We start from the raw sequence: 26,934 nt of genomic DNA, 5'->3' as shown, positions 1-26,934 counted from the left end.
CTGGGTTGCTACTCCCCCAGGTTAAATGCAGATCATATTCTTGGATTAGAGCAATGTATATCTCTGATCCTGCTACTTGCTAATGAATGGTGAAGCTAGAAGAAAGTCCAAGATTCAATCAAAACAAAAACCAACCATAAAAATTACTGTGGTCTTTTCTCAAAAGGTACAGTTTTTTCTTCCTTTCAAAGGTATGGTTAGTTTACCACTGAGACTTTTGACTGTTTTCTTTTTTTTTGGCCTCACTGACCTCAATTTGAAATTTAGTATTTAGTATTTCTCTGAATTTAAAAGGAAAATATTTGTTTGGAAAACAACTGATTAAAAAAAAAACCCAACCCCAAATCCATGACTCTCACTGAAGTATTTTGTCTGAATTGTCAAAAATATGTTAGTGATGTGAAATAACATTTTTTACATGTGATGTGGAGTATCAACTAAAAGGTTTTTCCCAGCTCTCCTGTTCATGGGGAAAACTTCTAATGGAATGACTCCTTCAGAGCTTCAGAGGCAGCAGCTTCCCACACAGGACTGCAAACCTCATTCTCTCTCACCCTAAACCACTGCAATGGCTTGATCTGGAGAGGAAAGTTTATTTTACTGAGGGAAAACCATGCTGTTGTTCTCTGCTGAAAGCCCAGACCCTTTTCCCGGTCTGTACAGTTGTTTGTCTCTCTGACATTATGTGGGATGTTGCCTGAGCTGCAGGATCATGAAACTCTGGAGTGGTGTTGGCCCAGGGTGACGAAGAAGCTTCTGCTTTGATTTATATCCTCCAGCTCAGGCAGTGACTGGCCCTGTGGCCAGCAGAACTTTGATGTAACAGATTTCCAGGCTGTATTTGGATAGCTGCTGCCTCACAGAGTCAGCCAGGGATGTGTGGGTGTGAGCACATGGCTCAGTGCAGTGCTTATGTCTGCTCCCCATGCATTCAAGCATGTCTTTGCTTACCAGGGTAATGACAGTTATTGGAATTCGCTGAAGAAATTTATGATCCATGTGATTGCTTCCTCAAAATAAAACTATAGAAAACAAATAGAAGTCATGAGAATGTTAATTTTGAAAAGTAACAGTAAGATCCCTCAGCAGAAGGGAAAGGTAGAGGCACCAGGAGTATCGACATACAGGGAGATGGGTCTGTCTGCAGAAAACCAACCTAAGGACAAATACAGCAGATAGTTTTTAAACTTATCCCAAACCCCCAGAAGGAATGTTGAAGATATTGCTGCTCTGGCCTAACTCCACATTTTGTCCCCTGACCTTCTGTTCTTGTCTCTTAAGCAGTTGTGTTTATTGAATACCATTTCTCCTGATTTCTTTTCATTTCTTGCCAGATGGAAGGGCTGAGTAACACATTGTCATAAATGCAGAGCTTGATTAACAAAAAGGCCCGGCAGTGGACACTAGTGGAGAATGCAGAGGCTGCAACAGCTCTGGCTGGAGGGATGGCATGGCTGCCTGGTCATGGTCACTCTCCCTGTTGGGTGACAGCTGGAGAGTCCATTGCATACCTTCATGTTATATCACCTGCAGTTGCATAACCTGCATTGCTAGTAACTGTTACATCGATAACAAACTTCTACCCCCACGTTCCTGATGGCTTCTCCATGTCCCAAACGCTTGCGCAAAAACCTGGTGTCTGAGAAAACTCAGCAAAAAGTGTACAAACCTGTGTCTGTCTGCATGTAGCTGGTTCTGTCTTGGTTTGAAAGACAGGTGCCTGCCAAGGAAGGTGGGAACCTCCCTTGGAATGGAAACTATTACCTCTTACCCTTCAAGTTATTATGACTTTGAAATGATGGAGCTGTCAGGCAAAGATAAGGGAAAGGAATAACAGTTTTTTACTTAAACAAACAAACAAATAAAACAAGGCAGACAAACAACAGCAGCACCAACAAACAAAGGCGCAGTCGCAGTCCCGGTCCCAGCCCCAACCCCAGTCCCGGTCCCGGTCCCAGTCCCAGCCCCAGTCCATGTCCCAGTCCCGTCCCCAGTCCCATCCCCAGTCCCAGTCCCAGTCCCAGTCCCGTCCCCAGTCCCGTCCCCAGTCCCATCCCCATCCCCAGTCCTGTCCCCAGTCCCAGCCCCAGCCCCAGTCCCGGTCCTGGCCCCAGTCCCAGCCCCAGTGCCAGCCCCAGTCCCAGTCCCGGTCCCGGTCCCAGTCCATGTCCCAGCCCCAGTCCCGGTCCCAGCCTCAGCCCCAGCCCCAGCCCCAGTCCCGGTCCTGGCCCCAGTCCCAGCCCCAGTCCCAGCCCCAGTCCCGGTCCCAGCCTCAGCCCCAGCCCCAGCCCCAGTCCCGGTCCCGGTCCCGGTCCCGGTCCCAGCCCCAGCCCCAGTCCCGGTCCCGGTCCCGGTCCCGGTCCCGGTCCCAGTCCCAGCCCCAGTCCCATCCCCAGCCTCAGTCCCAGCCCCAGTCCCAGTCCCGGTCCCAGTCCCGGCCCCGGTCCCGGTCCCGGTCCCGGTCCCGGTCCCGGTCCCGGTCCCGGCCCCGCTCCCGGTCCCAGTCCTGGCCCCAGTCGCAGTCCCGGCCCCAGTCCCAGTCCCGGCCCCAGTCCCAGTCCCGGCCCCGGTCCCGGCCCCAGTCCCAGTCCCGGTCCCAGTCCCGGTCCCGGTGCCAGTCCCGGCCCCAGTCCCGGTCCCCCGCGCCTGCAGGGGCCGCTGTGGCGCCAGCTCGGCCGCCTCTCCCTCGTGGGGTAATGGCGGGTGAGCCAGCGGCAGAGAGAGGAAAGGGGCTTCCAGAAACGGAGCTTCCCGAAAAGGGGCTTCCAGAAAAGGGGCTTCCTTGGCAAATGCTTGGGGAGCAGCCGGTCTTAGTGCCTCACTGGCTGGTGAAATGCACTGTAGCAGGAGCCTCAGGCTGGAACAGCAGGGGCGAGCATATCCGGGGTGGCAAAACAAAGTGTAGCAAGAACTCAGAAGCCATGCCAGGAGCTGTGGGGGTCTCGGCAGACACAGGCTGTTGGGTAAAGTGTAGCACAAAGCCCAAAGCAGTGGCAGAAAACAGCGGGACTGGGCAGTGGCAGCCAGGCTCCTTCTGGAGGGGGGACGGGTTGGGGTCCCAGATTTTCCCCTAAGGCACCTGAGCAGATGGGAAGGGTCGTTTCCAGTCTTGAAAAAGTGCCAGTTCAATGGCCGCTTCTACAAGCAAAGGCTTACCAAAGGGAAGGAGAAGCAGTGAAGAACAGAACCCTGCAGTGGCGGCAAATTCTCCCCACAGCAGCAGCCTTGCACCAAGACCATGACCGTCCCTCCTCTGGTCCTGAGAGTGAGCGAGAGAGCTAAGGCTGGGCCCAGTCCCTCACCCCCCAGCCAAAATCTTGCAGTATCTGTGCACTTCCTGAGAGAAAGCCCCCCATCTTAGAGGTGGTGGCAAACTGCACCCTTCCCCCTCCTCCTCCTCCAAGCCACATCTTTTGTCTCTTAAGTATCGTAGTTATCATCTCAGAGGAAAGAAATAGGAGAAAATTCCCTCAGAGAAGGAAAAAAAAGGAAAAGTCCTAACCTCCAACATTCCTGTTGCACTGTACTGGCTCTGGAGCTTCTGATTCATGAGGTCTTTTGAGACTTATGTGTTATACCCAGAAATGGCATATGAAGCTCCTTTGCAGACTATTTGCTCAAATTCTGCATTTCAATCCAAAACTACCATCTGCTGGAGAAAAACGTTTGACTAATCTGCTGTTTCCTGCTTGTGCTGTCACGAAGTCCCTGGACTGATGACTGCTGGGCTTCATAGGGCTGCAGCCAGACACTCTACATGTTGAATGATGTAGTGTAATGACAGTGGTCAGGCTTTTTTCATCCTGGCTGAAGAAGTTTCCACACCTTGGCTGAACATGGCCTCTGTCAGAGCTGGTCATGCTTTGACATCCTTCTGCATTTCTGCAGGGCAGGAAGTTTTTCCTTACCCTCCTGGCCCATTCCCACTACTGGTACATGGATGTGCCTGCAGCAGCAGTTCTCTAAAGCCACAGGAGTATGAAAAACATGGTGATATTTTTTCATTTATCTCTTCATTCTTGAAATTTTTACACTCATGCTTTTCAGCTTCTCTGCAAATCAGAAAGAAAACTTTTAGGAAGCTTGCCTTAAAATCAAGAAGACTGGTAAACATGAGTTGATGGTCCCCAGAGAAAGAATGCAGCAGAGGGGACAGTACTGTTTTGCAGCAGCAGAAGGCCCATCCACCACCATCCGACTGTCTATCTCTGTCCCACTGTCTCAGGGTGGAATGCATCTCCCGGGGCTTGCCACTGGTTTGTAGCAGCAGTGTTATTGGGAATCAGTCTTTGTTCTTTCCCCTCCTTACCTCTACTTCTGGAGGCATGATGGAACGGTCTGACCCCTTTAGGGCTAAAGCTGTATGAGGAGTGTAGAGACAGGTTTGTGGCAAAGAGGTGAACTAACTCTCACAGGAATCCTTTGTTTTGTGTCTTTGTGTTTCATGGAGGTGAGAACTACAGAGGAGAAAGCTCACTTCATATTACATGAAGGAGGGATGTGTGTGATTCCTACCCTTTCCTCATGTTGTGACAGTCAGTGTGCGCAACATACTGCGCGTGTGTGCATCCTTGGATGGCTGATCCGTGGTGTTTGTTTTTGAATGGGGCAAGGGCTGTCTGCTAAGAAGTGCTGTCAAGAAGTGTAGTTGATGGACGTTGGAATATCTGGTGAAATTTGTGAAGCAGTCATGCAGTGTTCATTCATCTACCTTAGTTTCACTTAGGGCTGTACCATTTGTCTGCCCAAGTCTTGTGGTAGTAATAACAGGGCTTGCAATTTTCTCCCCCACTTCTCTTTTTCCCCTCCCTTCTTCCATGTTTCTGTGTTTCTTTCCTCTCATTTTCCTTCTTTCCCTCCTTCTCTCTCTCTCTCTCTCTCTCTCTCTTTTTCTTTTCCCCCTCCCCCCCGCTCCAGCAAGGCTGATGGATATGCAGAGTATGTTAAGAAGCGAGCAATACTGTCACTGAGCTGATGGTGCTCAGTGACTCCTCGGGCTTCTGGCTGGTCTGTACTGCAGGAGCTTGACACCCTGACCACTGAGGCATAAAAAACAGAGAATTGGAAGCCTCAGCCTGACAGGCACTGGAGCATCCCCCAGAGAGGGTCCACGATGTGTGTCTGTGTGTGAGTGTGGGGAGGAGGGCAGTGGGGATAGTGGGGGAGGAGGGCAAGACAGGAGAGGATGAAACAATGAAATGTCAGCCCATTCCCACCCACAGCCCTGCTGCAGCACTGATAAATGCTTGGAAAGTGCTGCTGCCCACTCCATGGCATGCACAGCATCAGCATGGAATGGACTGTGTCTGCAGCTCCAGGAGAGTAGGACAGGGGAGGGAGAGAGGGATGGAAGAAGGGAGGAAAGGATCAAGGGAAAGGAGAGTGCTGGGAGAGCTGAAAATGAGGTGTCATGTTGTCCAAGGGGAGAATGCTTCCCCTTGGGATGAAGCTCTTGCAGGCATAAAACAGCTCATTGTGAGCTTTGTTTCAAGCCTGGAGTGCTCCTGGTGCAGGAATGACAGGACAAGCTTTTCTGTGCACTCTGTGCAAAGAGCCCACAGCAGCGATCTACATCTCCTGTCCTGTCCCCTCTGTCCGTGCCTCCATGCACTGCACAGCTCTCAGGAAGGATGTAGCAGCAAGACTCACTCCCATCTGCTTTTGTGTGTCATGTCAGTCAGGCAGCACAGCTGTTTTGCGCAACTAAACCAGAGCTAAACCTTTGAAAATCTCACTTCCCTGTGGAAAGGAAGAAATGCGACCCCTGGGGAAGGTGGTGTGTGATAGCCTTTTTGTAGAACAGGCACCCGGAGAATGAAAGGATTTCAGTGTGCCATACATTGGCAGGAGAATGTGACTGTGACTTCAGGCCTGGGAAACATTGTGACTCTCACAAGTGAAGTTACCAGACAGACCTCTGCCTGTGTGCTTTGCAGGCTTGGGCAAATACCAGAAACACAGGCTGGGCCAGAGATGAGCTGGATGCCCAGGAGCTATAGAAGCAGGGAAAAATCAGGGAGGACTCTGGGTGAGACAACAGCTTCAAATGTTTTGATGCAGGGGCAGAAAGGACCTAAGAGAAGCTGCTGTGTCCTGTGCAGGAGAGAGATGGATCCCTGTCTGGTGGAAGGCAATGGGGATGCTCTTGCCACTGGCTGCAGTATGTCGAGTGGCTGCAGTATGTTGAGCATCTCTTTGGGCATTGTCAACTTTGCTATGCCTTACTCTTTTAGAATGAGCACTCTGACAGAGGTAACCTTCAGGCACTGAAGTCATCCATCAGCCATAGGGACAGGAACAGAGAAGAATTGGTACTGTGAGGTACTGTGTGCTTCCCTCTGAAGAAAGGTTTGAAACAGCTCCATTTTTCCTGGCACAGGATGAAGTACTGCCATTCCTTATAGGCAATAAGGAAAACCCTACTCTGAGCTTGTGAAGAGATGTTGGCACAGCAAGGTGTGCTGAGTGTGGAAGTGCTTGCTGCTGCATATTTTGGCCCTTCTCTCTATGGAAGCTGTGTTGGGGAGAGAGAGTGGGTTGCTCCTAGTAAGTGTCATGGGTCCAAAGGGCTGCAGAAAAGAAACAAGGAAGAGATGCTAACAGAGACTTCCTGTAGCAGACTAGTGATGGGCTGGTCTGGCCGTCAGCACACCCAGTCTGTTCATCTCGTGATGCAGGCAGAGAGGCAGCTTGTTTTCTCTGAAGCAGAATCATGTGGAGATCAAGCCATCCTGGACCTTACCATATGTTTTGGTGAACAGAGCATCATCCCCTCTTCCCTGGCACCAGTGTGCCAACAAACAGCCTAAACCATGGCTACTCACTGGCCAGGAGACCCAGATGTGGTTTCCAGGTTGGGTCTATAGATTGTACGGGACAAGGGTGCTTGAGCTGCTCAGGACACACTGTCAGGGGTCCACTGCCTAGCTGGGGTTATGGCAGCTCCTGGATGTGGGGTCATGGCTATGCCAGTGCCAAGGACCAAAGCAGGCAAACGTCATGGCAAGCATCTGCTGTGGCCTGTCAGCCCTAAAATCTTGCCTTAGGAAACATACCCTTTCTCCTGCTGTGCTGTGCTTTTATATATTTACATGTGGGAGAGGGAGAAGGGAAGGAGGAACAAAGAGAGAGAGGAGGAAATCTGTAATTCAAGGAACATTTCCTAATGAAACAGCAGCAGTGTTGGCATTTGTGTGGTGGAGGGGCCAGGTCAGAGCCCCGTATTGTAAGGCTCTGTTCTGAAGCGCTTGCAGCTGAAGTATGAAGCAGGTGACATATGAAGAGAACAAACAGACGGGAAGAATGGGAGCTGATGGGGAGATAAATAGCCATAATTTTTCAAGCCTTTTTTGTGCTTTTGTCTGGAGGGTTCAAATCTGTCTGAAACTAAAGCAAACATCCCTTTCCTTGGGTTACAGTGTTGGAGAAGTATCTGGGACCATGACAAGTTTTCCATGAAGGGAATCCAATATCTAGAAACTGTCTGGTACATCTTCTCCTGCAGCAGAGACTATCTGGACAGCCCTGTCCTTGTATTGTGCTTCTCACCTGAGTCCTGTAGGGCTGGAGAGGCAAAGGCCAGCCCCATCAGTGTGTCCCAGAGGCCTGGGTTGCAGCACAAAAAAGACACATAAAAGATGTTTGCACCCATTTACTTAATCCTTTATTCCATATTCCCCTTTCTCAAGGCAGAGTGTCCACCAGTGCTTTTACTGTGGCTGTCAGTAGAGCAGAGCATGCACTGGAGAACCCCTTTACCTCAGAATGGTAACTGTCATCTCAAATCAAATGACCTTTTATTCTGTCTTTGTCTCTTTAACTTAGGGAGCGAGTTTTCTGGGAGCCCATACAGCCACCCACAATATTCAACATACAACGACTCCTGGAGGTTTCCCAACCCTGGACTCCTGGGTAAGTGTTCACCCCTGTTTAGAGAGATCAGTGCAAGATGTGCAGTGTTTGTCCAGCCCTGGCATGGGCAGAATGTGTGTCCCAGCTTGTTCTCAGTCATGTTTAGACCCAGAATGGGACTGCAGGTCCCCACTGGGATGCATGATTGCTCTTGGTTCACTTTGCCAACAAGATGGCCCAAATGTCTTGTCTTCCTGCTTCTGATGAAAATCCTTCCAGAGACATAGGGTATTGCTGGAAAGCAGGGTCACCAAGTTTTTTGAGGATACAGGACCCTGTTCAGACAAAACTTGTGGTGCCAGTTTGCTTGCAGGCAATTCTGAGCTCCACTGTTTCCTATGACATTGCTGCTTGCCTCTGTGTGTGCTTTGCATTTCTCCCTGATCTCATGTTGTGTTTGCTTCCCAGTTGTCTGTATGCCCACTCCATCTCTCCTCAGCAAGGGACCACTGGTACGGCCTCACTGATGCCAGCATGGTCCTTATGAGCAATGGGAGACAGAAGCTCTGTAACTCCTGCAGGATCATGGCCCTCATGTGAAGGATAAACATAATCCATTTTACACCCCGTCAAAAGCTGGCCCACTTTGACCTTATATACATGTAGCATGCTGTAATTAGAATTTTTCCCTGCATAATTTGCATGGATGAGGTAAGTAAAATACCAATTAATTGTCATCTCTCAACACAGGAGTAGCATGCCTTAGAGATTTCCAGATTTATGGATGACAGGGCTGTTATATGTGACCTCCAGCAGCGAAATAATTTTGAATTTTTGTCATACTTTTTTCATCCAGTTTCTTTGTTTTAAGTAATTGAGTCCCCATGTAATTGAACCACCCAGGCTGTATTCATCATGGTTCTTGTCCTTAAACAAATCCTTCGGGAGCAATAGACAGCCTCTGCCTCTCATGCCATGGTGCTGGTATAATGCTGTTATTTGCTGTGCCACATTTAAGGGTTTGTTAGCGCTTCCATCATAAATCAACAGACAGATCTTCAGCTAATATGGATGGGCATAGCTGCACAAAGCCAGGGGAGTCCCCGTGCTTAAACCCACTGTTTCCATGGCCACAGCCGGTGGTGCTGCCAGAATTTTGGTTGAGCAGCACGGGGAAGATGCTTTTGCCAGAGGCAAGAGGACACATCATGCTTTCTTCATTTCTCATTTTGTAACTCCTTTTGAATCAGTAAAGCTGCTTCAGCAATGCCCTGCATCATGGATAGGCCTGGGAAACCCGGTTTTGTGTAAAACAACAACAACAAAAAACCTTAAAAAAATAATTTCCTTCTGAAGTGTTAAAGAAATTGGCATGATACTAAAAGTAAATGACAACTCAGCTCTCATCCTGCTCTTCTGCATTAAGACAGGACTTCTGGAGAGGCTCCTGGGCTGTTTACTATGTTCCTGCCTGGGGATATTCACCTCCATTAGAAGGGTGTGCACTCTTTCTGGAGCCATCCCAAAGCCATTCCTGAGCCACCCCACCAGTGTGGGCAGTGGCCCTTCCATTCTGTCAGCAGTGGGTTGCAGCCATGGCCTGCTCAGCTCTTTATTGGAGGCGATGGACCTGTACCAGCTCTGAGCATGCTGTCCATAGTGCTGGGCAGGGTAGGTCTCTGTGATGCCTTGAAGATGCTGAAGATGGGTAGGTCTGGGTCAGCAGAAGATTTGATACAGAGGCCAGTCATGAGACAGCTGCTTGCTGGCAGGACCTTTTACCTGTGCCATATCCTTTTTTCTACATTGATCCTCTTTTTCTCATTTCCTTTTTGGATCATGCATTTTGGGGGCAAATTCTGACTCATCTTTGACATATGAACAGTTATGGGCATAGTGTGCTTCTTACAGCAAAGCTTATTCTCTGGCTGGAGGGGATTTCTTCAGCAGATTTCTTCATGCATTTACCCAGCAACATGCTGTGAACATGTGTTTAAATGAGGCAAGGGCAAAAAGAATCAGAGGCTATAATATTTTTCCAGAAACTATAGCTTTCTGGCAATTGAAGTGTTTCATGCTATAATGTCAATGCTGATTTTTTTTTTCTGTTGGAAAATGTAAAATATATAATCTTGGCTTCCTTATTTTTGTCCACTTCAATATACTTTGTTTCAGCATTTAAAAAAAAAAAAAAAAGGAATGTGAGTTTTTGTTCTGCAGCAAGTCCTAAAGATGAACTTACCATTTCAGTTCAGTCTGATCACAGAACTGGGGGGGGCTGGAGTTTCCTGGAGAGGGAATCCCCTGTCTGACCATGGGTAGGTCAAAGTACCCTGGTATGATCTGATCAAGAATGTGTCTCCAATCAACTACAGTCAATGGGTCAGATGTCTCTTGTGCCTTACAGAGATCCCTCTTATCCACAGCTCTACCTTTGTCACTCGAAGCCTGATCCTACAATCCCTTCTCCCTAGTGCCTTCTAATCCCACTGGTAGTTTAGGGCAAGTAGGAGTCTGTGGCAGGGCCTTTAAACCTGCCCCAAGTCTCCCTGCACACTCAGAAGGTGCTGTGTGATGAGCCTGGGCACACGCAGTGGAGAATAGGTTAATTTGAACTATATCCAGGATGTTTCCACTCCTCTCAGGAGTATACGTGAGTGTATTTAGTAATTCTCTCCCGAGAACAAGCTCTGGCAGTATCAGCCTCAGAGCAGAAACCTTGACAAAATTAATCAGGACTGGTACATTGCCTGACACAGTTTGTTTTACAAAGTCCTGCTCCTTTCACTGAGATGAAAGTGTAATACTGTAAGCACTTAGCAGCACCTACGTTCAATTAATTCCCTGTGCTGAGAAGGAAGAATTGCACCACAGCAATCACACAAGTCTGAGACCTGTGAAAGAGGAGCTAAAAGCAGAAATGCCATGAATTGCAAGTGGAGGAAAGGATACTTGGATTGAAAAATTATATTTGGGGGAGAGTAAAAAGAGAGAGGTGAGAATACTGAGAAAGCTTTGGTTTTTAGTCCCCAGTCTTTGTCCTGTGTATGTGTGGAGTAGCAAGGAGGGGTGTGTGGTGGTGTCTTCAGGGGAAGGCAGAACCATGCTCATGCAGACACTGGGAATTGGTTGTCTGGCCCCAGCAGAATACCAGCTACTCACCATTACCCTGCTGTCTGCTCTGCCCTTGCTTTGATGCTTCTCACGTCTGCACCACACACCAGGCCTCTTCTGCCCCAGCTGTCGTGAAACCAGTGCAGATGGGGGAATGTGCTCCCTCCTCTCCGGGCAGTCCCAAATTCTGTGCCCCATGGCTCCTGGGGAAGAGCAGACAATCAAGCCACGGTCCTTTAGAATGGTCAACAGAAGCAGGGGCAGAAGTCAGTTACCTGCTGCAGCTTTGCAGTGTCTTCATGCTCTTGCATCCTGCATCACCCTGGTGGCGCCTGCACCTCTGTGGGTGTCAGAGAGAATGTTTGCTGTGGGGAATGACTCAGTCCCACCTCAGCCACAGCAAGAGTGAAGACAGTCCCCAAGTTCCTGGGGGACTGTGCTGGGAAGAGGACATAAACTCTGGCCACTTGTGTGGTCTGGCTTAGTGGCTGAAGTGGATATCTCCATCTCTTAGCCAGACAAAGAGTTCAGGGAAGGAACATCTTTTTCCTTTCTTTTTTTCCCCATATTGTCCTGCAAATGACCTGCAAGCAATACAGTGCAGGTGTGCACACGGAGGCACATGCATGAGTGCATGGGAGGCAAATGTGCATGTCTAGGGCTCAGGCTGTTGGCACATACTGGTGCACACCAACATAGGATCAGCTCAACATGTGCATGGTAAGGACAGATAACAGCAACACTGTCTAATGAAGAAAAACAAGTCAGTTTTTGTTGGCTTGTAGCATTTGTCTGAACCCTGCTCACTGTGGGTTCTGTCTGATGCAGTGTCCCTGCTCACACGCAGTGTGATCCCTGTGCGTGGGCTGGGAGGGTTTGGCTGCGCCATCACTGGGCCATGTCTGCCAGTTCTGGCAAGGCATCATGCAAGGGCAGGGCTTGGAGCCTCTCAATTAGGATTAGATTCAATTCCTCTGTGGGATTCTGTGGAAAGATTAGAGAACAAGTAGGCACTAGAAATGACTGTGTCAAGAAGTAAATTGATGATAGTATGAATTAGAAAGGAAAAATGACGGAAGGATGGACTAGTCTGTTCTGGATGGGGGCATGGTGACAGGAAGAGTGAGTGATTTCATTTTTCACTTTAAATACAAGCTTATTTGATTGCACAGCTGAAAGGCAAACTGGTAAAATCTAACTTGAGAGAAATGTAAGGCCTTTGGAATGCATGGGAGAAATATTGGGCTTTTTGTAGCTGCATTGAGTCAGAACAGATGTAGAGGAAGAGGGAGTGTGAAAAGGCTCTGACCCCCAAAAGACCCCATTTACCCCAAAACCTCAGAAAGCACTGCATCCAGCTCTGGTGGGACCCACACACTGCTCCGTGAGTCAGAGTGTAATTGTTTGGTGCCGCTGGATTCCACCTGTGTGTTTTTCCTCCTGCCTGAGCTGAGCTGCCATCACTATTGCTAGTGCTGATGCCAGTGGGGACTGGGATCTCTGATGACCACCATCACTGCCTGCTCCACACTGAGCTCCTGGTGCTGTGATGGGTGAGGACAGCAGTTCCACCTGCCTCTTCACTGGCCTGTGAGCTGTTTTACCTCAAGGTACTGCCTGCCATGATCCCCAGGGATGTCTGTGCAGCTGTACTGGCCATGAGGGGACATGGGCCAACAAACTCAGCATCCCAAGAGGGCAGCTCCCAAAGAACATCCTCAAAACCCCAGCTAGACATGACATGCACATTTCAAGGTCTGATAAGCTGTTAACTTTTGCCTCTGCTCATTCAAGAGTAGCCAATTCAACCAGGGAAGTTTTCTCTGCTTTCAATGGCTTGAGTTTGGCTGGGATATGAAGTATACAGCATTTAATTTTAGGCTACCCATAAGAATGGCTTTCACTGTCCTTGTGAAGCTTTCCAGTATTCTCCAGGAAATATAGCTCGTGAGACTGGGGCTCCTTAACCTGATGTCAGTTACCTGGAAGAAGACTATCTGTTCAGCCCAGGATAGCAGTTATGGTGCCCTCAACAGATAGCACAAGACTACCCTTGTGTAAACATAAGTGGAATGATGACCTGCTGAAGGGATCTGCTTTAATGCCATTGACTATGGCTTAAAATATTTTTGCTTTTAGTAAATAAACCTAGGTCAGATTGGCTCCTGCCTAGGAGTTTGTATAAAGACATCTTTGCAAGTGTTTATCCTGGTCTGTGATTTCACAGACTCTCTTGAGTATTCTTGTGTACAGGAAAACTGACCACAGCTGTGGTCAGCTAGGACCACACTTCTGAAGATTGCACTACTTTGTTTAAACCCTTGTTTAAACCCTGGGTTTGTCTGATTTTGGATGTCTGCATCAGTAAGGATGCAATTGAGGACAACACAGACCCACACACTGTGTACAAGCTCCTGTTTTGCCACAGCACAGTGCAGGAGACACATTCCAGTAGCCAAAGTTCTCTGTTTCTGACCCCTCAAGGTTCCAGAATCAGAGTGCCACATGCCGTGGTAGGATACTGATCATGACAAAGTTTTCTTCTCCGACCAACTGTGCTGAGCAGCACATTGCACATATTGGGCAAGAGCAAATGCTGCCTGTGCTCTTGTTTTTTGGATGCATCAGCTTGTGCTCCCTTGGAAATGAAAAGCTGGAGGCTGGTGATGAAAGATGAGCTGATCTCCTGACAGCACTCTGGACAAAAGAAGCCTAGAAGGAACAGCTGGGCTTGCCTGTCAGATTGAGCCTGTTGGACCCACAGCAGTGAGGTAGCCCTGCATTTTGCTAATGCTTAACAGCAACTTTCCCTGATTTTAGGGATTAGGGTAGCCTAAAATCCCTGTGTGATTCTTACTCTGTGCCTGGGCTTTTGAACCAGAAGCCCTCAAGTAATCACTCAGGTAATTTTGGAGTGAACAGCAAAGTGTTCCTTGGGAGGCTGTACAATAAGAGGAGACAGCAGGAAGCTCTCGAGCCTCCCAGAGGGGAAGGCTTTTGGCTCAGCTCAGAGGATGTTACCAACAGTACCAGGCATGCCAGCTGGGTTCCCCTTCCAGCTCCAGAGAGTGTGCGGGGCCATGGTAGGAGAACAACTGGGGCACTGCTACACTCAGGCTATGCCTAGGGACTGGGCAACCATTGGACCTGCGGGAGCAGTGTTTGCTAGTCTGGGATGGGAAGTAAACAACCAAAAAATGCACCTTTGGCTTCACTGCCATGGATACTTTCCTAAGGAGTCCACAGTCCCCACTGAGGTGGCGTCACAATCCGTCCTAGTGAACGGATGTTGTGATGGTTTGTAGGAGTGATCTCAGGGTGCAAAAAAACCGAAACGGTACAAGAGGGTTTGCAGTGATAATCAAAACAAATGCACCTTTATTGAATGACCACAGCAAAATGCGATAGAGGGATTAAGGGAGAGAAAAAGATGGAGAGAGAAAAGAGAGAGAGAAAGAGGGGGATAAAGCTACCAAACGCAGAGACCAAGTCCTTTGGTCCAGTCCAGTCCAGGATCCGCCTGTTACGCTGGGGAGATCTCAAAATCTCTAGCTAACTCAGAGGTTTTTATTATGATAATTCTGTTGAAAATTGTGAGGGGGGAGGGGAACAGATACAATAAGGAATAGATGTAACAGGTAGTCCGTGTTCTCAGCAGTAAACGAGAGCCATTGTGTTCTTGGTCCTGTGGTCACAACCTGCAGGCAAACATCTCAGTTTGGGCAGCTTGCCTCCCCCACACACCTGCCCCGGGCTGGGGGGTTCAGTCCCAGTCCTTGGGAGGAGCAGAGGGGCCTTTTCACATGGGGGTTCCGTGTCTCAGTCCTTGGGAGGAGCAGAGGGGCCTTTTCACATGGGGGTTTCGTGTCTCAGTCCTTGGGAGGAGCAGAGGGGCCTTTTCACATGGGGGTTTCGTGTCTCAGTCCTTGGAAGGAGCAGAGGGGCCTTTTCACATGGGGGTTCCATGTCTCAGTCCTTGGGAGGAGCAGAGGGGCCTTTTCACATGGGGGGTTCAGTCCCAGTCCTTGGGAGGAGCAGAGGGGCCTTTTCACATGGGGGTTCCATGTCTCAGTCCTTGGGAGGAGCAGAGGGGCTTTTTCACATGGGGGTTTCGTGTCTCTGTCCTTGACGGAGCAGAGGGGCCTTTTCACATGGGGGTTCCATGTCTCAGTCCTTGGGAGGAGCAGAGGGGCCTTTTCACACGGGGGTTCCATGTCTCAGTCCTTGATGGAGAGGCTCCTTACATCTCAGTCTGTCTGTCACGGTGGTTGTAAAACAGGTGAGGGTCTGCTGTGGGAGACCACCTGAAACTCAGGAGAAGTCCAGCCAGGCCGAGAGGTGGGACAGCTCCCAAGGCTACTGTTGAAAAAAGGGCACGGTGCCCCCTTTTTGGCATACAGCAAACAACACCTGTGAAAACAATAACTTAACACTGTGCTCTCAGATCTCAGGGCCTTTGGCTTGTGACTTTCTCCTTCAGAGCCAGAGATTCTAGACGGGGGGGGGGTCTTCTCTTCAGTGGTCCCCCAATGACAATCGTGAGGCAGATGAGGGAAAATTTGGACAGACTCTCACAGGTGGTGGCATCACCTTTTCCTGGTGGGGCCGGCTCCTCTGTGTCACTGAAGCAGCAGAAGTCACTGCTTCTGCAGCAAGTCACATCCAGGGCTGTGAAGACCTTTGAAGGTGTCTGATAGACTGCTGTCTCATGTGTGTGGAAGGCAGGGAGCTTAGGATGGAAGGCAGCTCTCAGACAGGGCCACTCATGAAAACAAACCCTTACTACTCCAGAGCTGTTACTTGCATTGGCTCATTGTTGCTCATCCAAACCTCCCTGATGGTCTCAGATGAATGTGGCTGAGTATGAGTCCTTCCAGAGGGGTTCTTCCACACTGTGATGTGCCTCACATCCCTTGCATGTGAAACTGGTGACTTGCAGACCAAACTGGTAGCACCTTGAAGAGAGAAAATTCCCTTCTTAGGATGGATTGGAGTTGCTTTCATTGCAGGTGTGCTTGGAAGGTTTCTTAAAACTGGTGCTGGCTGGACAGATTGGTATCTCTCTGGATACCAAAGACTCTTCCTCATTCAAACAAATAGTCCAGGTTCCTGGTGATCCTTGGGTAATCATCCGATCCACCAGTGCTAGCCCTGCAGGACAGACAATTTTCACCAATATTTTTCAGGCCTTTTCTTGGTAAACAAGTGCTTTCATTGAAATACTTTGAATATTTTGGGGGTCAACCTCCTCCTTCTAAAAGGAGGGGGGAAATTAAAAGAAGTCAGAGTATGGTAGTATGTTGGGGTTGGAATATCTTGATTTTCTGTTCTGAAAAGTAATTAACATCTTTTCATGAAGTAAATGAAGTTGATGTTTTGAGTGAAGGAATGGAAGAAGGTATCGAATGGCAAGCAGCAATGCAGAGCAGTGGTAGCCTCCTTCTCATGCAGAATGAATGAATGAATGTAATTTTCATTCTATTTACCCAGCCTTTATTGAAGCTTTGGCTAGAGTGCTCTCTGTCACCCATTGTCAGAACACTGCAAGCTGGCACCTCTCCACCTTTGTCTTCCTCACAGTGGTCTCATCTCTCACAGGCTCCCCCTACTACTACAGCGCTACAGCCCGTGGAGCAGCCGCACCAGCTGCTGCCGCCGCCTACGACCGCCACTGACGCCGGAGCTCCGGGCACCGGCACTGACAGCACATGCGTCTCATCTTGCTGCCACCATGCCAGCCTCTCCAAAAGGGAAGGAGAAAGTACCTAGTAGGAACATGATAATTGAAATTTTGCTCTTAAAGCTTGTTGAACTGATTATTGTATTCTTGAATCTGGTTGGGTCCTGAATCAAACAGAGAAACAGGAGGAAGTGGCACTCCTGAAGCTCTGTATGGTCAAAAATGTGTGGTAGCTTCATGTTCTTTGCAGCCGGCTGGCTACTGCTTTAATCGCCTGCGGGTGCCATGCCTGTATCTGGGGATAAGGAAGAGGTGCGAGCAGCTCCCCTTGGGGCAGCTCCCTCTTGCTGCACACTGAAACAGGCTGTGAGACTTAAGGCAATTTTCTTTTCTTCTTCTTCTTCTTTACTTTTTATTTTTTTTCTTTTTTCTTTTTTTTCTTTTTTTTTTTGTGTGTGGCAAAGAAAAATCAGTCTGCTCAACTTTACGCAAGCACACCACTGTAAATATTTGCTTGTTTGTATTACTGTAAGAGTAGCTTAAGCATAAAGAGCAACACTGTACAAAAATGAAGTCAAAACACATCCAAAAGTGTGTTTTGAAATTGGTGCACTGATTCAAAGAACTCAGTAAGCTTTAAGCAACTTTGAACCAGGTTAACACTCATTGTGGCTGTATTTTGGGCTGATGTTGTTTCTATATAGAGCATCCTATTTGACAGTTGTGTGTGATCATGCTATATGCTGGTATCAAACACATGGGCAACTGAAAGACATAGGCAATTTTGTGATACTTTACTGCTTAATATTAATTTCTGTTCATTTGTCATCATACTAAACACTGGAACAAATTTACTGGTTTCAAGTTAATTCCAGGAAGGAATTCCTAAATAACAGTTGACACCTTACATATATCTCTGCAGATTGTGTGCTAAATCCCAGTCATGAAAACCCCAAGGGGAAGGCAGAGAAATACTGTGGTTATGATTTTTGTTAAGTGCATATATTGAGTGGGGGGTACCAGGCAAGGGCAGCTGCACTCACATTCCAAGCCAAGCTGAAAGGGAAATTACTTGTTTCAGGGTGTCTGTACATTTCTGTGAAGGCATTGCAGATTCCAGCACTGTAGTCCAGACATGCCTGAGGGGACTGTTGCCCTGCTAATTCTGTGTTTCTTCCCTCCTACTTGAATAGGAAGCACTAATAGTCACACGTTTCAATATGCACCTTGTGGGGGGCTAAATTAAGAGAGCAGAGCAGCTACGAATGACCACTAATCAGCTACACCAATCACTGCCTCTCCATGGAGCCAGGAGAACTGCTGATCTCTCCCAGAAGCCTCCCCCTAGCCCAGACCAAGGCACAGACACCCCCAGCCACATAAAGATGATGAGCATGACCCCATCCCTTCCCTCCTGAGGGCAATAGAGAAGCCCCCTGGTCCTGTTGAGATGAAGACCTGGCTGTAGCCTCCTTACTCCCAACCCAACCATCCTCATCCACCCAGAGCTGCCTGGGCTCTTCTGTTGGTGCTTGCCTGCAGAAGAAAGGCTGTTGCTGTCAAACTTGAGATGCACTCCTGTGGAGGAACATTCAAGCAGGCATTCACCAGGTTCCAGCAGTACAAACCTTCCTCTGGCAGCTGCTGAGTTAACACTATTCTCTCTCTTCCCTTCCCACCTCATGACTTGTGCTGCATATCTGGTATCTGTAGTGGCTACTGATCTGCTGAGAGATTCCTTCTCCCACTCCAGTGGCATCTTCTCATGGTATGGAAATGCAGCCATCACTTCCAAGTTTCCAGGGCAGATGTGTTCCAATCCTCAGCATGGAGACATCCAGGTCCCACTAGCTCAGTGACATTTCAGCCTGATGTTCATAGACCCCATCAGGGATTTTAGCCAGAGTCTTTAAACTAACCCAGAAATAAGTTTTGTGATAAACTTATCAGTGAAATGAGTGCTACTTTTATTCTTCTGGCAATTAATTATTAAACACACCTGTTTTTAACAAAAGACAACAACATGGAAAATTTATACAAGGAATCTTCTGAAGCCCTGATTTGGGTTCATAACTCTCTGCATACCCCATGATTGCTTTCACTCCTTGGACAATACTGGAAAGGGCATTCTTGTCCCTGGGACCCTGTGCACGAACCTGGCCAAGGGGTGTGCATTGTCTCCACTCTAAGCACATGCACCTTCTCTGTGAGCTCAGGAAGGGCTGTGTCTGTCCAGTGCCTTTGCTGAAGAGATGAGAAACAAGGGTTTGACCACCATTCCTGGTGATGTATCTGGAGCAGAGGTGTGCTGAGTTACACTAGCTGTTGGGACACCATCAGGCTTGGCTAAAAAAATGTGTGGGCCCAGTGAGGGAACTGCAGCTCATTGGCATTGGGTTCTTCACCCACTCTGCCTACTCTCCTGCAATCACATTACTTTTACTTGTTTCCTCAGCAGCATGAATTGTGTGACTGACATTAATTCAGATAATGTTGAGAAGATCAAACATGAGATTTCAGCAGATGTTATATCTATATTCATGCCAGAAGTGCTTGGGCTGGGGACTTTAGAAAGACATGACAGGTGTGTTTCCTTCAGGTGATGGATGTGTGAATGTGCTCAGGCCTGACTGGTCTCAAGGGTTTCATCAGGGCAGCCCTTGGCCTCATACTGGCATACTGGTCAGCTCCATCCCAGGTACTCTGGATGCACAGACAGCTACTGAGGGGAAACCTAAAACTCCCACCCTTGTACATGTGAAGCAGGGACTTGTGCCTGACCCATCTCCCAAAACATGGCAGCCATGGCTCACTCACATCTGCTGGGACATCTTTCTGTCATGAACAGCCAGTATGAGTAAGACCATGGAGTATTCATGCCATGCTGCTGGAAATGGTGCTTCTTGACAGTACTTTCTGGTTTTGGGAATATTTCACCTGAGATTTACAAACTGATTTCCTCAAAAAGACTTTCTGTCCATAGTCTTCATAGTGGGAATCCTCCTCCTTGGGGAGCATCTTTGAAAGCCACTGCTGGTAGAAGGTGGGCATCTGGGGAGGACAGAGGATTGCCTGCCTCCATCCATCCTCTGTGGCCTCACTATTTCATGAGGGAGGGGCTATTGGGTGAGGTGGAGATGGGAAGCAAATGATCCTTAGGGGCTGCAAGGAGGGGAGACAGCCAGTCCAGTGCTGGGGTTTGGGGTGCCCTGCTAATCCTTTACTTCAAGGCCCTGTGGAGCAGTGAATCATTACTAAATCCTTGCAGAAATTGACCCCATGAAGTGCCTTCAGGCAGTTTCAGCACTGAACTCTGTTATAGGCTTGGTTAGATGGAGGGTTTTCCAGTACTTGACACTCCAGCAATAATTTTATCAAATACATTGCTGACACAGGCTAAGAAATTAAATCTGAAAGGTGAAGAGGAAAAATGCTGCTGTAAGACTAAGTCAATAGAGGCCAGAATCAGGATTGCATGAATGAGGGGAATTCTGACTTGTCGAGGAAGCCTTCAGTTAAATGCTCTCAGACTGTGACAACAAAGAAGACACAAAATGCTGTGGACACTGAGTTTGTTTATCATCATGTCTCAAGGTTCATTTATGGAGATATTATTGTTAGGCAGCTCTACTGACTGCAGAGCTCTGGATGTCTCAAGACTGGATCAGCAGATCAGAAGTTTTCTTTGATCACTGTTGAAGTAGAAAAACAATTGGGGGCTCTGGCGTTATGGGGCCAGAGAGTGACTGTTCTTTCCAAGATGTCTGAGAAGTTCTCTGATTGGACTGGCAGTTGGTACAACAGCAACAGTGCTTGAGGCACTTGGGAAGGAGATGGTGAGGAAAGAAACAGCACCAGGGTACATGGAGCTCACAATCTGTCACCCCTCCTTGACTCCCTGTGACTGAGTCCTCTTGGTGCTGCAGTGTGGGTAGCACAATGGGAGACAGCAGCATGGTGGGTGAGGGAGGTACAATGGCCTCACTGTGCCAGGTCTTAGCAGTTACCAGATGTTGATAAATGCTTTGCTATGCTAATGGGGTCTTAGCTAATGGGGTTTCTGGTTTTCTTTTTCTTTAATTTATGTATTTTACACATCCTTCAGTTTGAAGGAGAAAGGAAGCCATGTAATGTTCTTGCTTTTTTCCAGACGTGGGCACCCACAGCTTCAAGAGCTGTGGCCTGTAGTAGAGTCAATTTGTGTAGCTGTCACTGGCTCCACCATAGCTCTGACCAAGTGTCCTTCCCAGTACCATGCTCTTCTCTGCATGCATGTGCCACTAGGAAGCATGAGGCCCAAGAGGTAGCCGAGCACTAGGCTGACCCACCCCATGACTCTGTCCCAGCAAATTCTGGAAAAACCTGTTTTTTCTTCTGGATTCATTGATGAAATGTTAGATGACCAGCAGCTCTTGGCAAGCGTGCCCTGAAGTCTCGCTAAGCGTGCGTGATGGTCACGTATGGGCGCTGTGAGGCAGAGCTGTGCCAGGCAGCCTGCACTGACAGGGGCATGGGCACGCACTCTGAGCTGCAGCTGCTCCACTCTGGAGGCAGAGTGCTCAGTAGCAACACAAGGCTGGGGATGCCAGATAGGAAGCCCTGCAGTTTCTCAGATCTGCTCTTATCACAGGTACATGTTACCACAGTATGACAAACAAAAGAATCTGAAAGGATCAAAACCAATTAGTGTTCTTTTTTTGGTTGAGCTAATGAGTCTTGACATGCAAATGCTGAGTGAAAAGCATGTCAAAGTGGTGTCCAGATCGCTCACCTTGGCATCACAGCTGGCATAGGTGTCAGTTCTAGCAGTGGCCTCCCTCACCAGTCTCGTGAAAGGCTCACAGAATGCAGGAGCTGCATGGTGGGAGCCAGACTGAAAGGACTGAGCTGGACACAGCTGCAGCATTGCTGGGTGAGGAGGCATGCATGTAGGAATTTCTGCTACACACCTGTATGTGTAGGCACACTTGAGTATCTCAGAAGCTTGCAGGGGTTGTGGAGAGGTGGATCCCAATCCTGCATCAGCCCCAGACCCCACCCAGCCAGACCCCTGTGTCCAAGGTGTCTGGCTCTGCCTTGTCTAAGTTAGGTGGGAAAAATGGCCAGTGGGCATTTAGACCTGCCTTTCCATTTGCTTAGCCTCTTGTGGGAAAAAAATCTTGTCCTGGTTTTTCACTTTCTGTAGTGGCCTTTGTACATTTTGAAATTACAGAAACTCATTTAATTGCAAATGGAATTCCTTTCCAAGAAAAAGAAGGACAAACTTTTTTTTCTTAGAGACAAACAACTATGTATTAGGGACTTCTAGCATCAAAGAAATACATATCTATTGTATCCACCAAAGTCTGCAATGCCTGCATTGAACCTTACTTCTTTAAAAAGAGAGGAAAAAGAAAGAGAGGGAGAAAAAGAAATGCCTCCTCACCTTGAGAAGTACATACAAACAAAAAATAACTTACAAAAAAAAATCCTAAAAATAACAGTTGAATTGCCTTTGAAAGTAGGGGATAACATCTGTTGCAAAACAGATGAAAAAATGCTTCTTAAAATGTGTATGTTTTGTATTCTTTTTTTCTAGTAGGAAAAGAACAAACTTGAAATCTTGGTGTTTTTTCCTTAGTGCTGTGTGTTGCTTTTGTGTGTTATAATATTTGAATGTAATTACAGCAGTGCCAATTTGCCAAAGATGTCGAACATTATTTTGGGGATTTTATTTTGGGTTTTGTTTTGGGTAGCGGAAAGGGAGGTGGGCTGGGGACCAGGGGTGCTAAGGCATGGGTCAAAAAGAAGGGGCCATTTGAAAGGGTTTTTTTCTTTCTTTCTTATTTTTTTTTTAATTCTTTTTCCTGTCAATACTGGAATTTGTGATTTTATTCTAAGTTAAATGGTTGACTGCAACACTTTTTATTTTTAGATTAGTTGAAGAAACATGCAATAAGATTGGCGTAGTTCAATATCTGTGTGTCTTTTCATGAGAGTGACTGTTACTTGTGGACATTTGGTTTTATGTAACCTTTATGTGAGATAATTATTTGTAAATATTTACCATAATTTTATTGGTTCCTAAAATAAAAGTAATTTTTTTAAGTTCAAAATGCCTGATTTCACTCTTGTCCTCACCTTGTGTCCTGCCTTTCTCGGGAAAAATCACCAGGTAGTTGCATTTGAAGTGGGACATTGAAGGCCCTCAGGAAAAAGCATCCATTAGACATGGTCATTCATTGCAGCCCCGTGTCACCAAACACCCTCCCCAGTGCAGCATGGTTGGACCCAGCAAGGTGCTCCATGCTGTGGCAGAGCCCAGGCCACCACAAAATTATGAGGTCCGTGTTGGTGAAGAGTGTCAGGTTCTCAAATATTCCTGGTCCTGTGGACTGATTGTTCTCCCCATGAAGCAGAGGCACCCTCCAAGACAACCCTAGGTGCAAGATGGGAGGCTTTGCTGGGGACTGGAGTCAGGTACTGTTCAGAAGAACCTGAAGGCTTCTCTCCTGTCTGAAGACCACAGTGGTTTGGCTGAGGCCTTCCCTGCTTTGGAGCAGGGCTCTGTTGTATTGCCAACCATTCTTCTGTGGGACAGGGCGTCCTCTGGCTGCTGAGGGAAAGAGGCTCCCAGGCATGTGGATTTTTGCCCCAGCGGCCTTTTTGTTCCAAGCCAAAATCTCTTGTAGAGTGTAGGACAGATGGGAAGACCTCAGCTTCTGCCCGTGTAACTGCTGACCACCAGACGAGACAGGGTTGCACTGGGCCCTGGAGGGTGGAAGAGCTCACCCTGCTCCTGACCTAGGGACATGTTCCACTAGGCCATGTTGCTAAGAGTCCCAACAAACCCATGTAACTGACAAAAAAGGAATGGCAGTGAAGGTGTCCAGAACTTTCACCCTCACACTTTCTGAATTCCTAGTGATTTACTATTCCCGAATTCGTAATGATGATATGTGTACCCCATTTAGCTGGGATGGAGTTAATTACCTTCATAGCAGCCGTATGGTACTGCTTCATAGTATGGTGCCATGCTCTTGATTTGTGGCTGAAACAGGGTTGGTAACACACCAGAAACTCGCTTTCACTGAGCAAACTAGCATGATATCATGGGTCAGAGAGATGCCTTTGGTGGGAAAAAAGCTGGTAGAGGGGCAACTGGAGGGCTGACACCAACTGACCAAAAGGATATCTGTAAAATACAGTGCCATACTCACCAGCATAAACTGTGGAGGGAGTTTTTCAAAAGCAAATGTTGCCTAGGGACTGGCTATCACTATCAGTCTATTTGTGGGAGGTGGTGAATGGATGCCTTTGTTTCTATTTTTCTCCATCCTTTGGTTAACCCGTTTTTGTCTCAACCCTTGAGTTTTCTCACTACCACTCTTCCTTTTTTCTCTCCCATTCTGTTTTGGCAGGATTAAACAAAAGGCTACCTGAACACTGAGCTGCTGGCCATGTTAAATTCTCTACAGCAATACACTCCTTATAATAAACATTGGTATTGATTTTGACAGTTGAAGTCCTCCAGGAAGCTCAGGACAATGGGTCTGTGTCCCACTACCACACATTTCAGTTTTAAACCTGACAAGCAGAACTCCCAGAACTTTTCACAATTCAGTAAATAATTGTAGATAAATAAAATCACAGTCATTGGGCTCATAGACAATGGGCAGAGAGAGGCAGAGTTAAGTCCACCAGCAGCATACATCCTGACCAGCAAGCTCCCCTTTGGGAAGAAGCCGCAGTGTGTGCTGGCAGCATAAAGTAGAGATGCTTCGAGGCAGTTGTATTTCAGAGTGGAGTGGGTATTCTTACACTTGACCCTGCAGTATAATGGAGTGCACTTAAGAAGAACGGGTGTTCAAAAATCAGTTTTCCATAATTGCCAAGTTCACACAGCAGTACTTGTCCAGCCGGGCTGGATTTGTTGCATTTTGCTCCACCCCTGTTGCTCCTCTCCTGATGTCCTCATGCATTCTCCATGCACCATGTGCACCTTGCAGCTCTTTGGGATGCACAGCTTTTGGAATAGCCCTTCACATCCCCCACCCTATGTGGTCTGAAGCAACAACCTCCCAACGCCCCTGCCCATCTCATTGCTGCAATCTGGTGTTTGCCATTGTCATATTTCACTGTGGAAAACTGCAGGAGTTCTTTTTAAAATGAATGGCCAGGAATGAAATCAAGCCAGATGAGGCAAGCATTGTATCTGAGAACAAGAAACCAAAAAGACAACGTGGTTGCCCAAAACAAAGGCCTAGAAAAGACAGAAAAGAAGGAAGGAGAATGGGAAAGGAGTCAGCGAGAGGGGAGAGAGAGAAAGAGAAGGAGAGGGAGAGGCAGAGGGAGAGGCAGAGGGAGAGGGAGCATTACCACGGAAGGTCGGGGGCTCGGGCTGCAGCGACCCCCGGCTCGGGGCACTCCGGGCCGAGGTCCAGAGCCCCGGACACGGTGGCGGCGAGGATTGCTGCGGCGGGCTGGCGCGGAGATGGAGGAGCTGGGCACGGGTGGCTCAGGCAGGGACGCAGAGACGAAGCGGGCAGGGATGCGGGGAGGCAGGACAGACATGAGAGCAAGAGCCAAAAGGCAGTCTGGCCCCAGGGCAAAAGGACAAAACATGGGCTAGGGCCAGGGCAAATGAGTAGTGAGCCCGTGGGCAAGCTGGAGCCAAAGGAAGAGGCACATGACCCAAGAGGCCCCTACACTCAAAAAGCCCCAAAGCCAGAAAGTCTCAAAAAAGAGACTTGTCCCAAACAACAACTCTCAGAAAAAGGCCTCCACTCAGAAAGCAAGCTTCAAGAAGCCCCAAACCAAATCCCCCCCAAAACAGAAAGCACAGTTTCCACAGCCCCAGCCCTTGTGATGCAGTTACTTTCTATGCCCTGGCCCCTGGTCTGCCTGCTGGCAGGACACCATTTGCCCAGTTCAATGTCCTACTGCAGTCCATTGGTAGAGATCTTTTGCCATCTGATTGGACAATGTCTCTGGGGTACAGTGTCTTTGGTGATCTCCTGCTGACTGCCTGTCCCATGTGAGACATAAACTGGTTGCCAGGCAAAGTCCCCCCAGAGACAAGGCTTTCCTCCATCTCCTCCTAGCTCCAGCTTTCTATGGTTTTAAGATTGCCTTAGTGCATCTTGCAGCACTTTTTGAGGATGGCAGTGAGTAGATGAACCAAACTGACTTTTTCTTGCAGAGCCTGTGCCAGTGCCCAGTCAGCTTTCAGTAGAGATTCATGGCCTAGCAGCAAAGGGACTTTACAGGAGAACACTGGGAGCCATGTCGTGGCTGTCCTGTGCAATGGCAGGCATTGCCATTTCTTGCTCTGTTTTTTATACTTTTTGTACTTCTGCTGTCTTTCAGCCTTGCTAGGTTAAAAGAGAAATGAGTCATCTGTCCTGCAGCAGGCAGGCAGTGCCCATTCCTCATTAAGCCCTTCCACGTCTGGATGTGAAATGCCGTGGCAGCCTGCTGGTAGCAGAACAGTGGGATTAGACCTGACAAAATTGCGGTGAGAGGCATGGAATCCTCCTGTCTCTTCAGGTGTTAGGCCCCATACTGCTTTCTTCATTGAGAATGCCCTTCAAGGATGCAAATATGGTTTTAGCTCAAACCTTCATACAAATGGCCATTGTTCAAGATGCCCGGGAATTGTCATCTATACTTTTAATGAATAGGAAATGCAGACCCTTGGTTAAGCAAAGGAATGTCTCTGTATTGTAACAGATTTTGCAGACAAGGGCAAGATGCAGTCCAGCCAGGAACGACAGGAGCAGAGATGGTGGGTACACAGGAGCTGGTACAAAGAGATCAAAGTGACAGCTTCTTTGCCAGGATTCCTGCTGTGGGCCATGATGGCTAAGAGCAGGAACATCTGGAAATAATGTCACAGACAGCTGGTGACAACTTATGGCTTCTGTCTTAAGATTTCATGACCTATTTTCCTTCCTTTAAAAAAACCCCAAAAATTTGAAATGCTCTAGGAAGAAAATTTCTTATATGTACATGCACTTTCTTGAAGCCTCTAGGAAGTGTCTTTTTACAGCAGTGTTTCCAAAGCTGGTGAGGAAACCCAGTGGGGCTGGTGATCATACCTGAACAGTGAACTGGCAAGTGTGCTCCAGCTGCCACTCAGCTAGATGGACTTCTTTCTGCCTACAAATTTGTAGTAACTCTCACTCATTCACCCTCCAAAGCCCTTCTGGACAAGAGGCTTTGGGCCCACCTGAAACTGAATTGCATGCCCTTGTTTCAATGCAGTAAGCATTGAAAATGTAGCCAAAACTGCAGAGCCAATGTTTGTT

The 26,934-nt window shown here is 48.0% G+C and overlaps 1 protein-coding gene across 7 annotated transcripts in view; it reads left to right on the top strand.

Annotated features, from left to right (window-relative positions):
* PAX5 (paired box 5) overlaps window positions 1–16,640 on the top strand; it is a 136,272-nt gene extending 119,632 nt beyond the window's left edge. For all 7 annotated transcript variants that reach the window (XM_066569143.1, XM_066569142.1, XM_066569140.1 and 4 more), the window contains 2 exons: window positions 7,825–7,911; window positions 16,564–16,640. In XM_066569143.1, coding sequence (XP_066425240.1) covers window positions 7,825–7,911; window positions 16,564–16,640 — 164 coding nt within the window. The remainder of the gene's footprint in view (window positions 1–7,824; window positions 7,912–16,563) is intronic.
* Window positions 16,641–26,934: the final 10,294 nt, after the last annotated feature.

Source organism: Molothrus aeneus, chromosome Z (assembly GCF_037042795.1).
Source record: "Molothrus aeneus isolate 106 chromosome Z, BPBGC_Maene_1.0, whole genome shotgun sequence".
In the NCBI taxonomy this organism is placed as follows: Eukaryota; Metazoa; Chordata; class Aves; order Passeriformes; family Icteridae; genus Molothrus; species Molothrus aeneus.
Note: the sequence above shows the minus strand (reverse complement) of the source record. Positions and strands in the feature narration are given on the sequence as shown.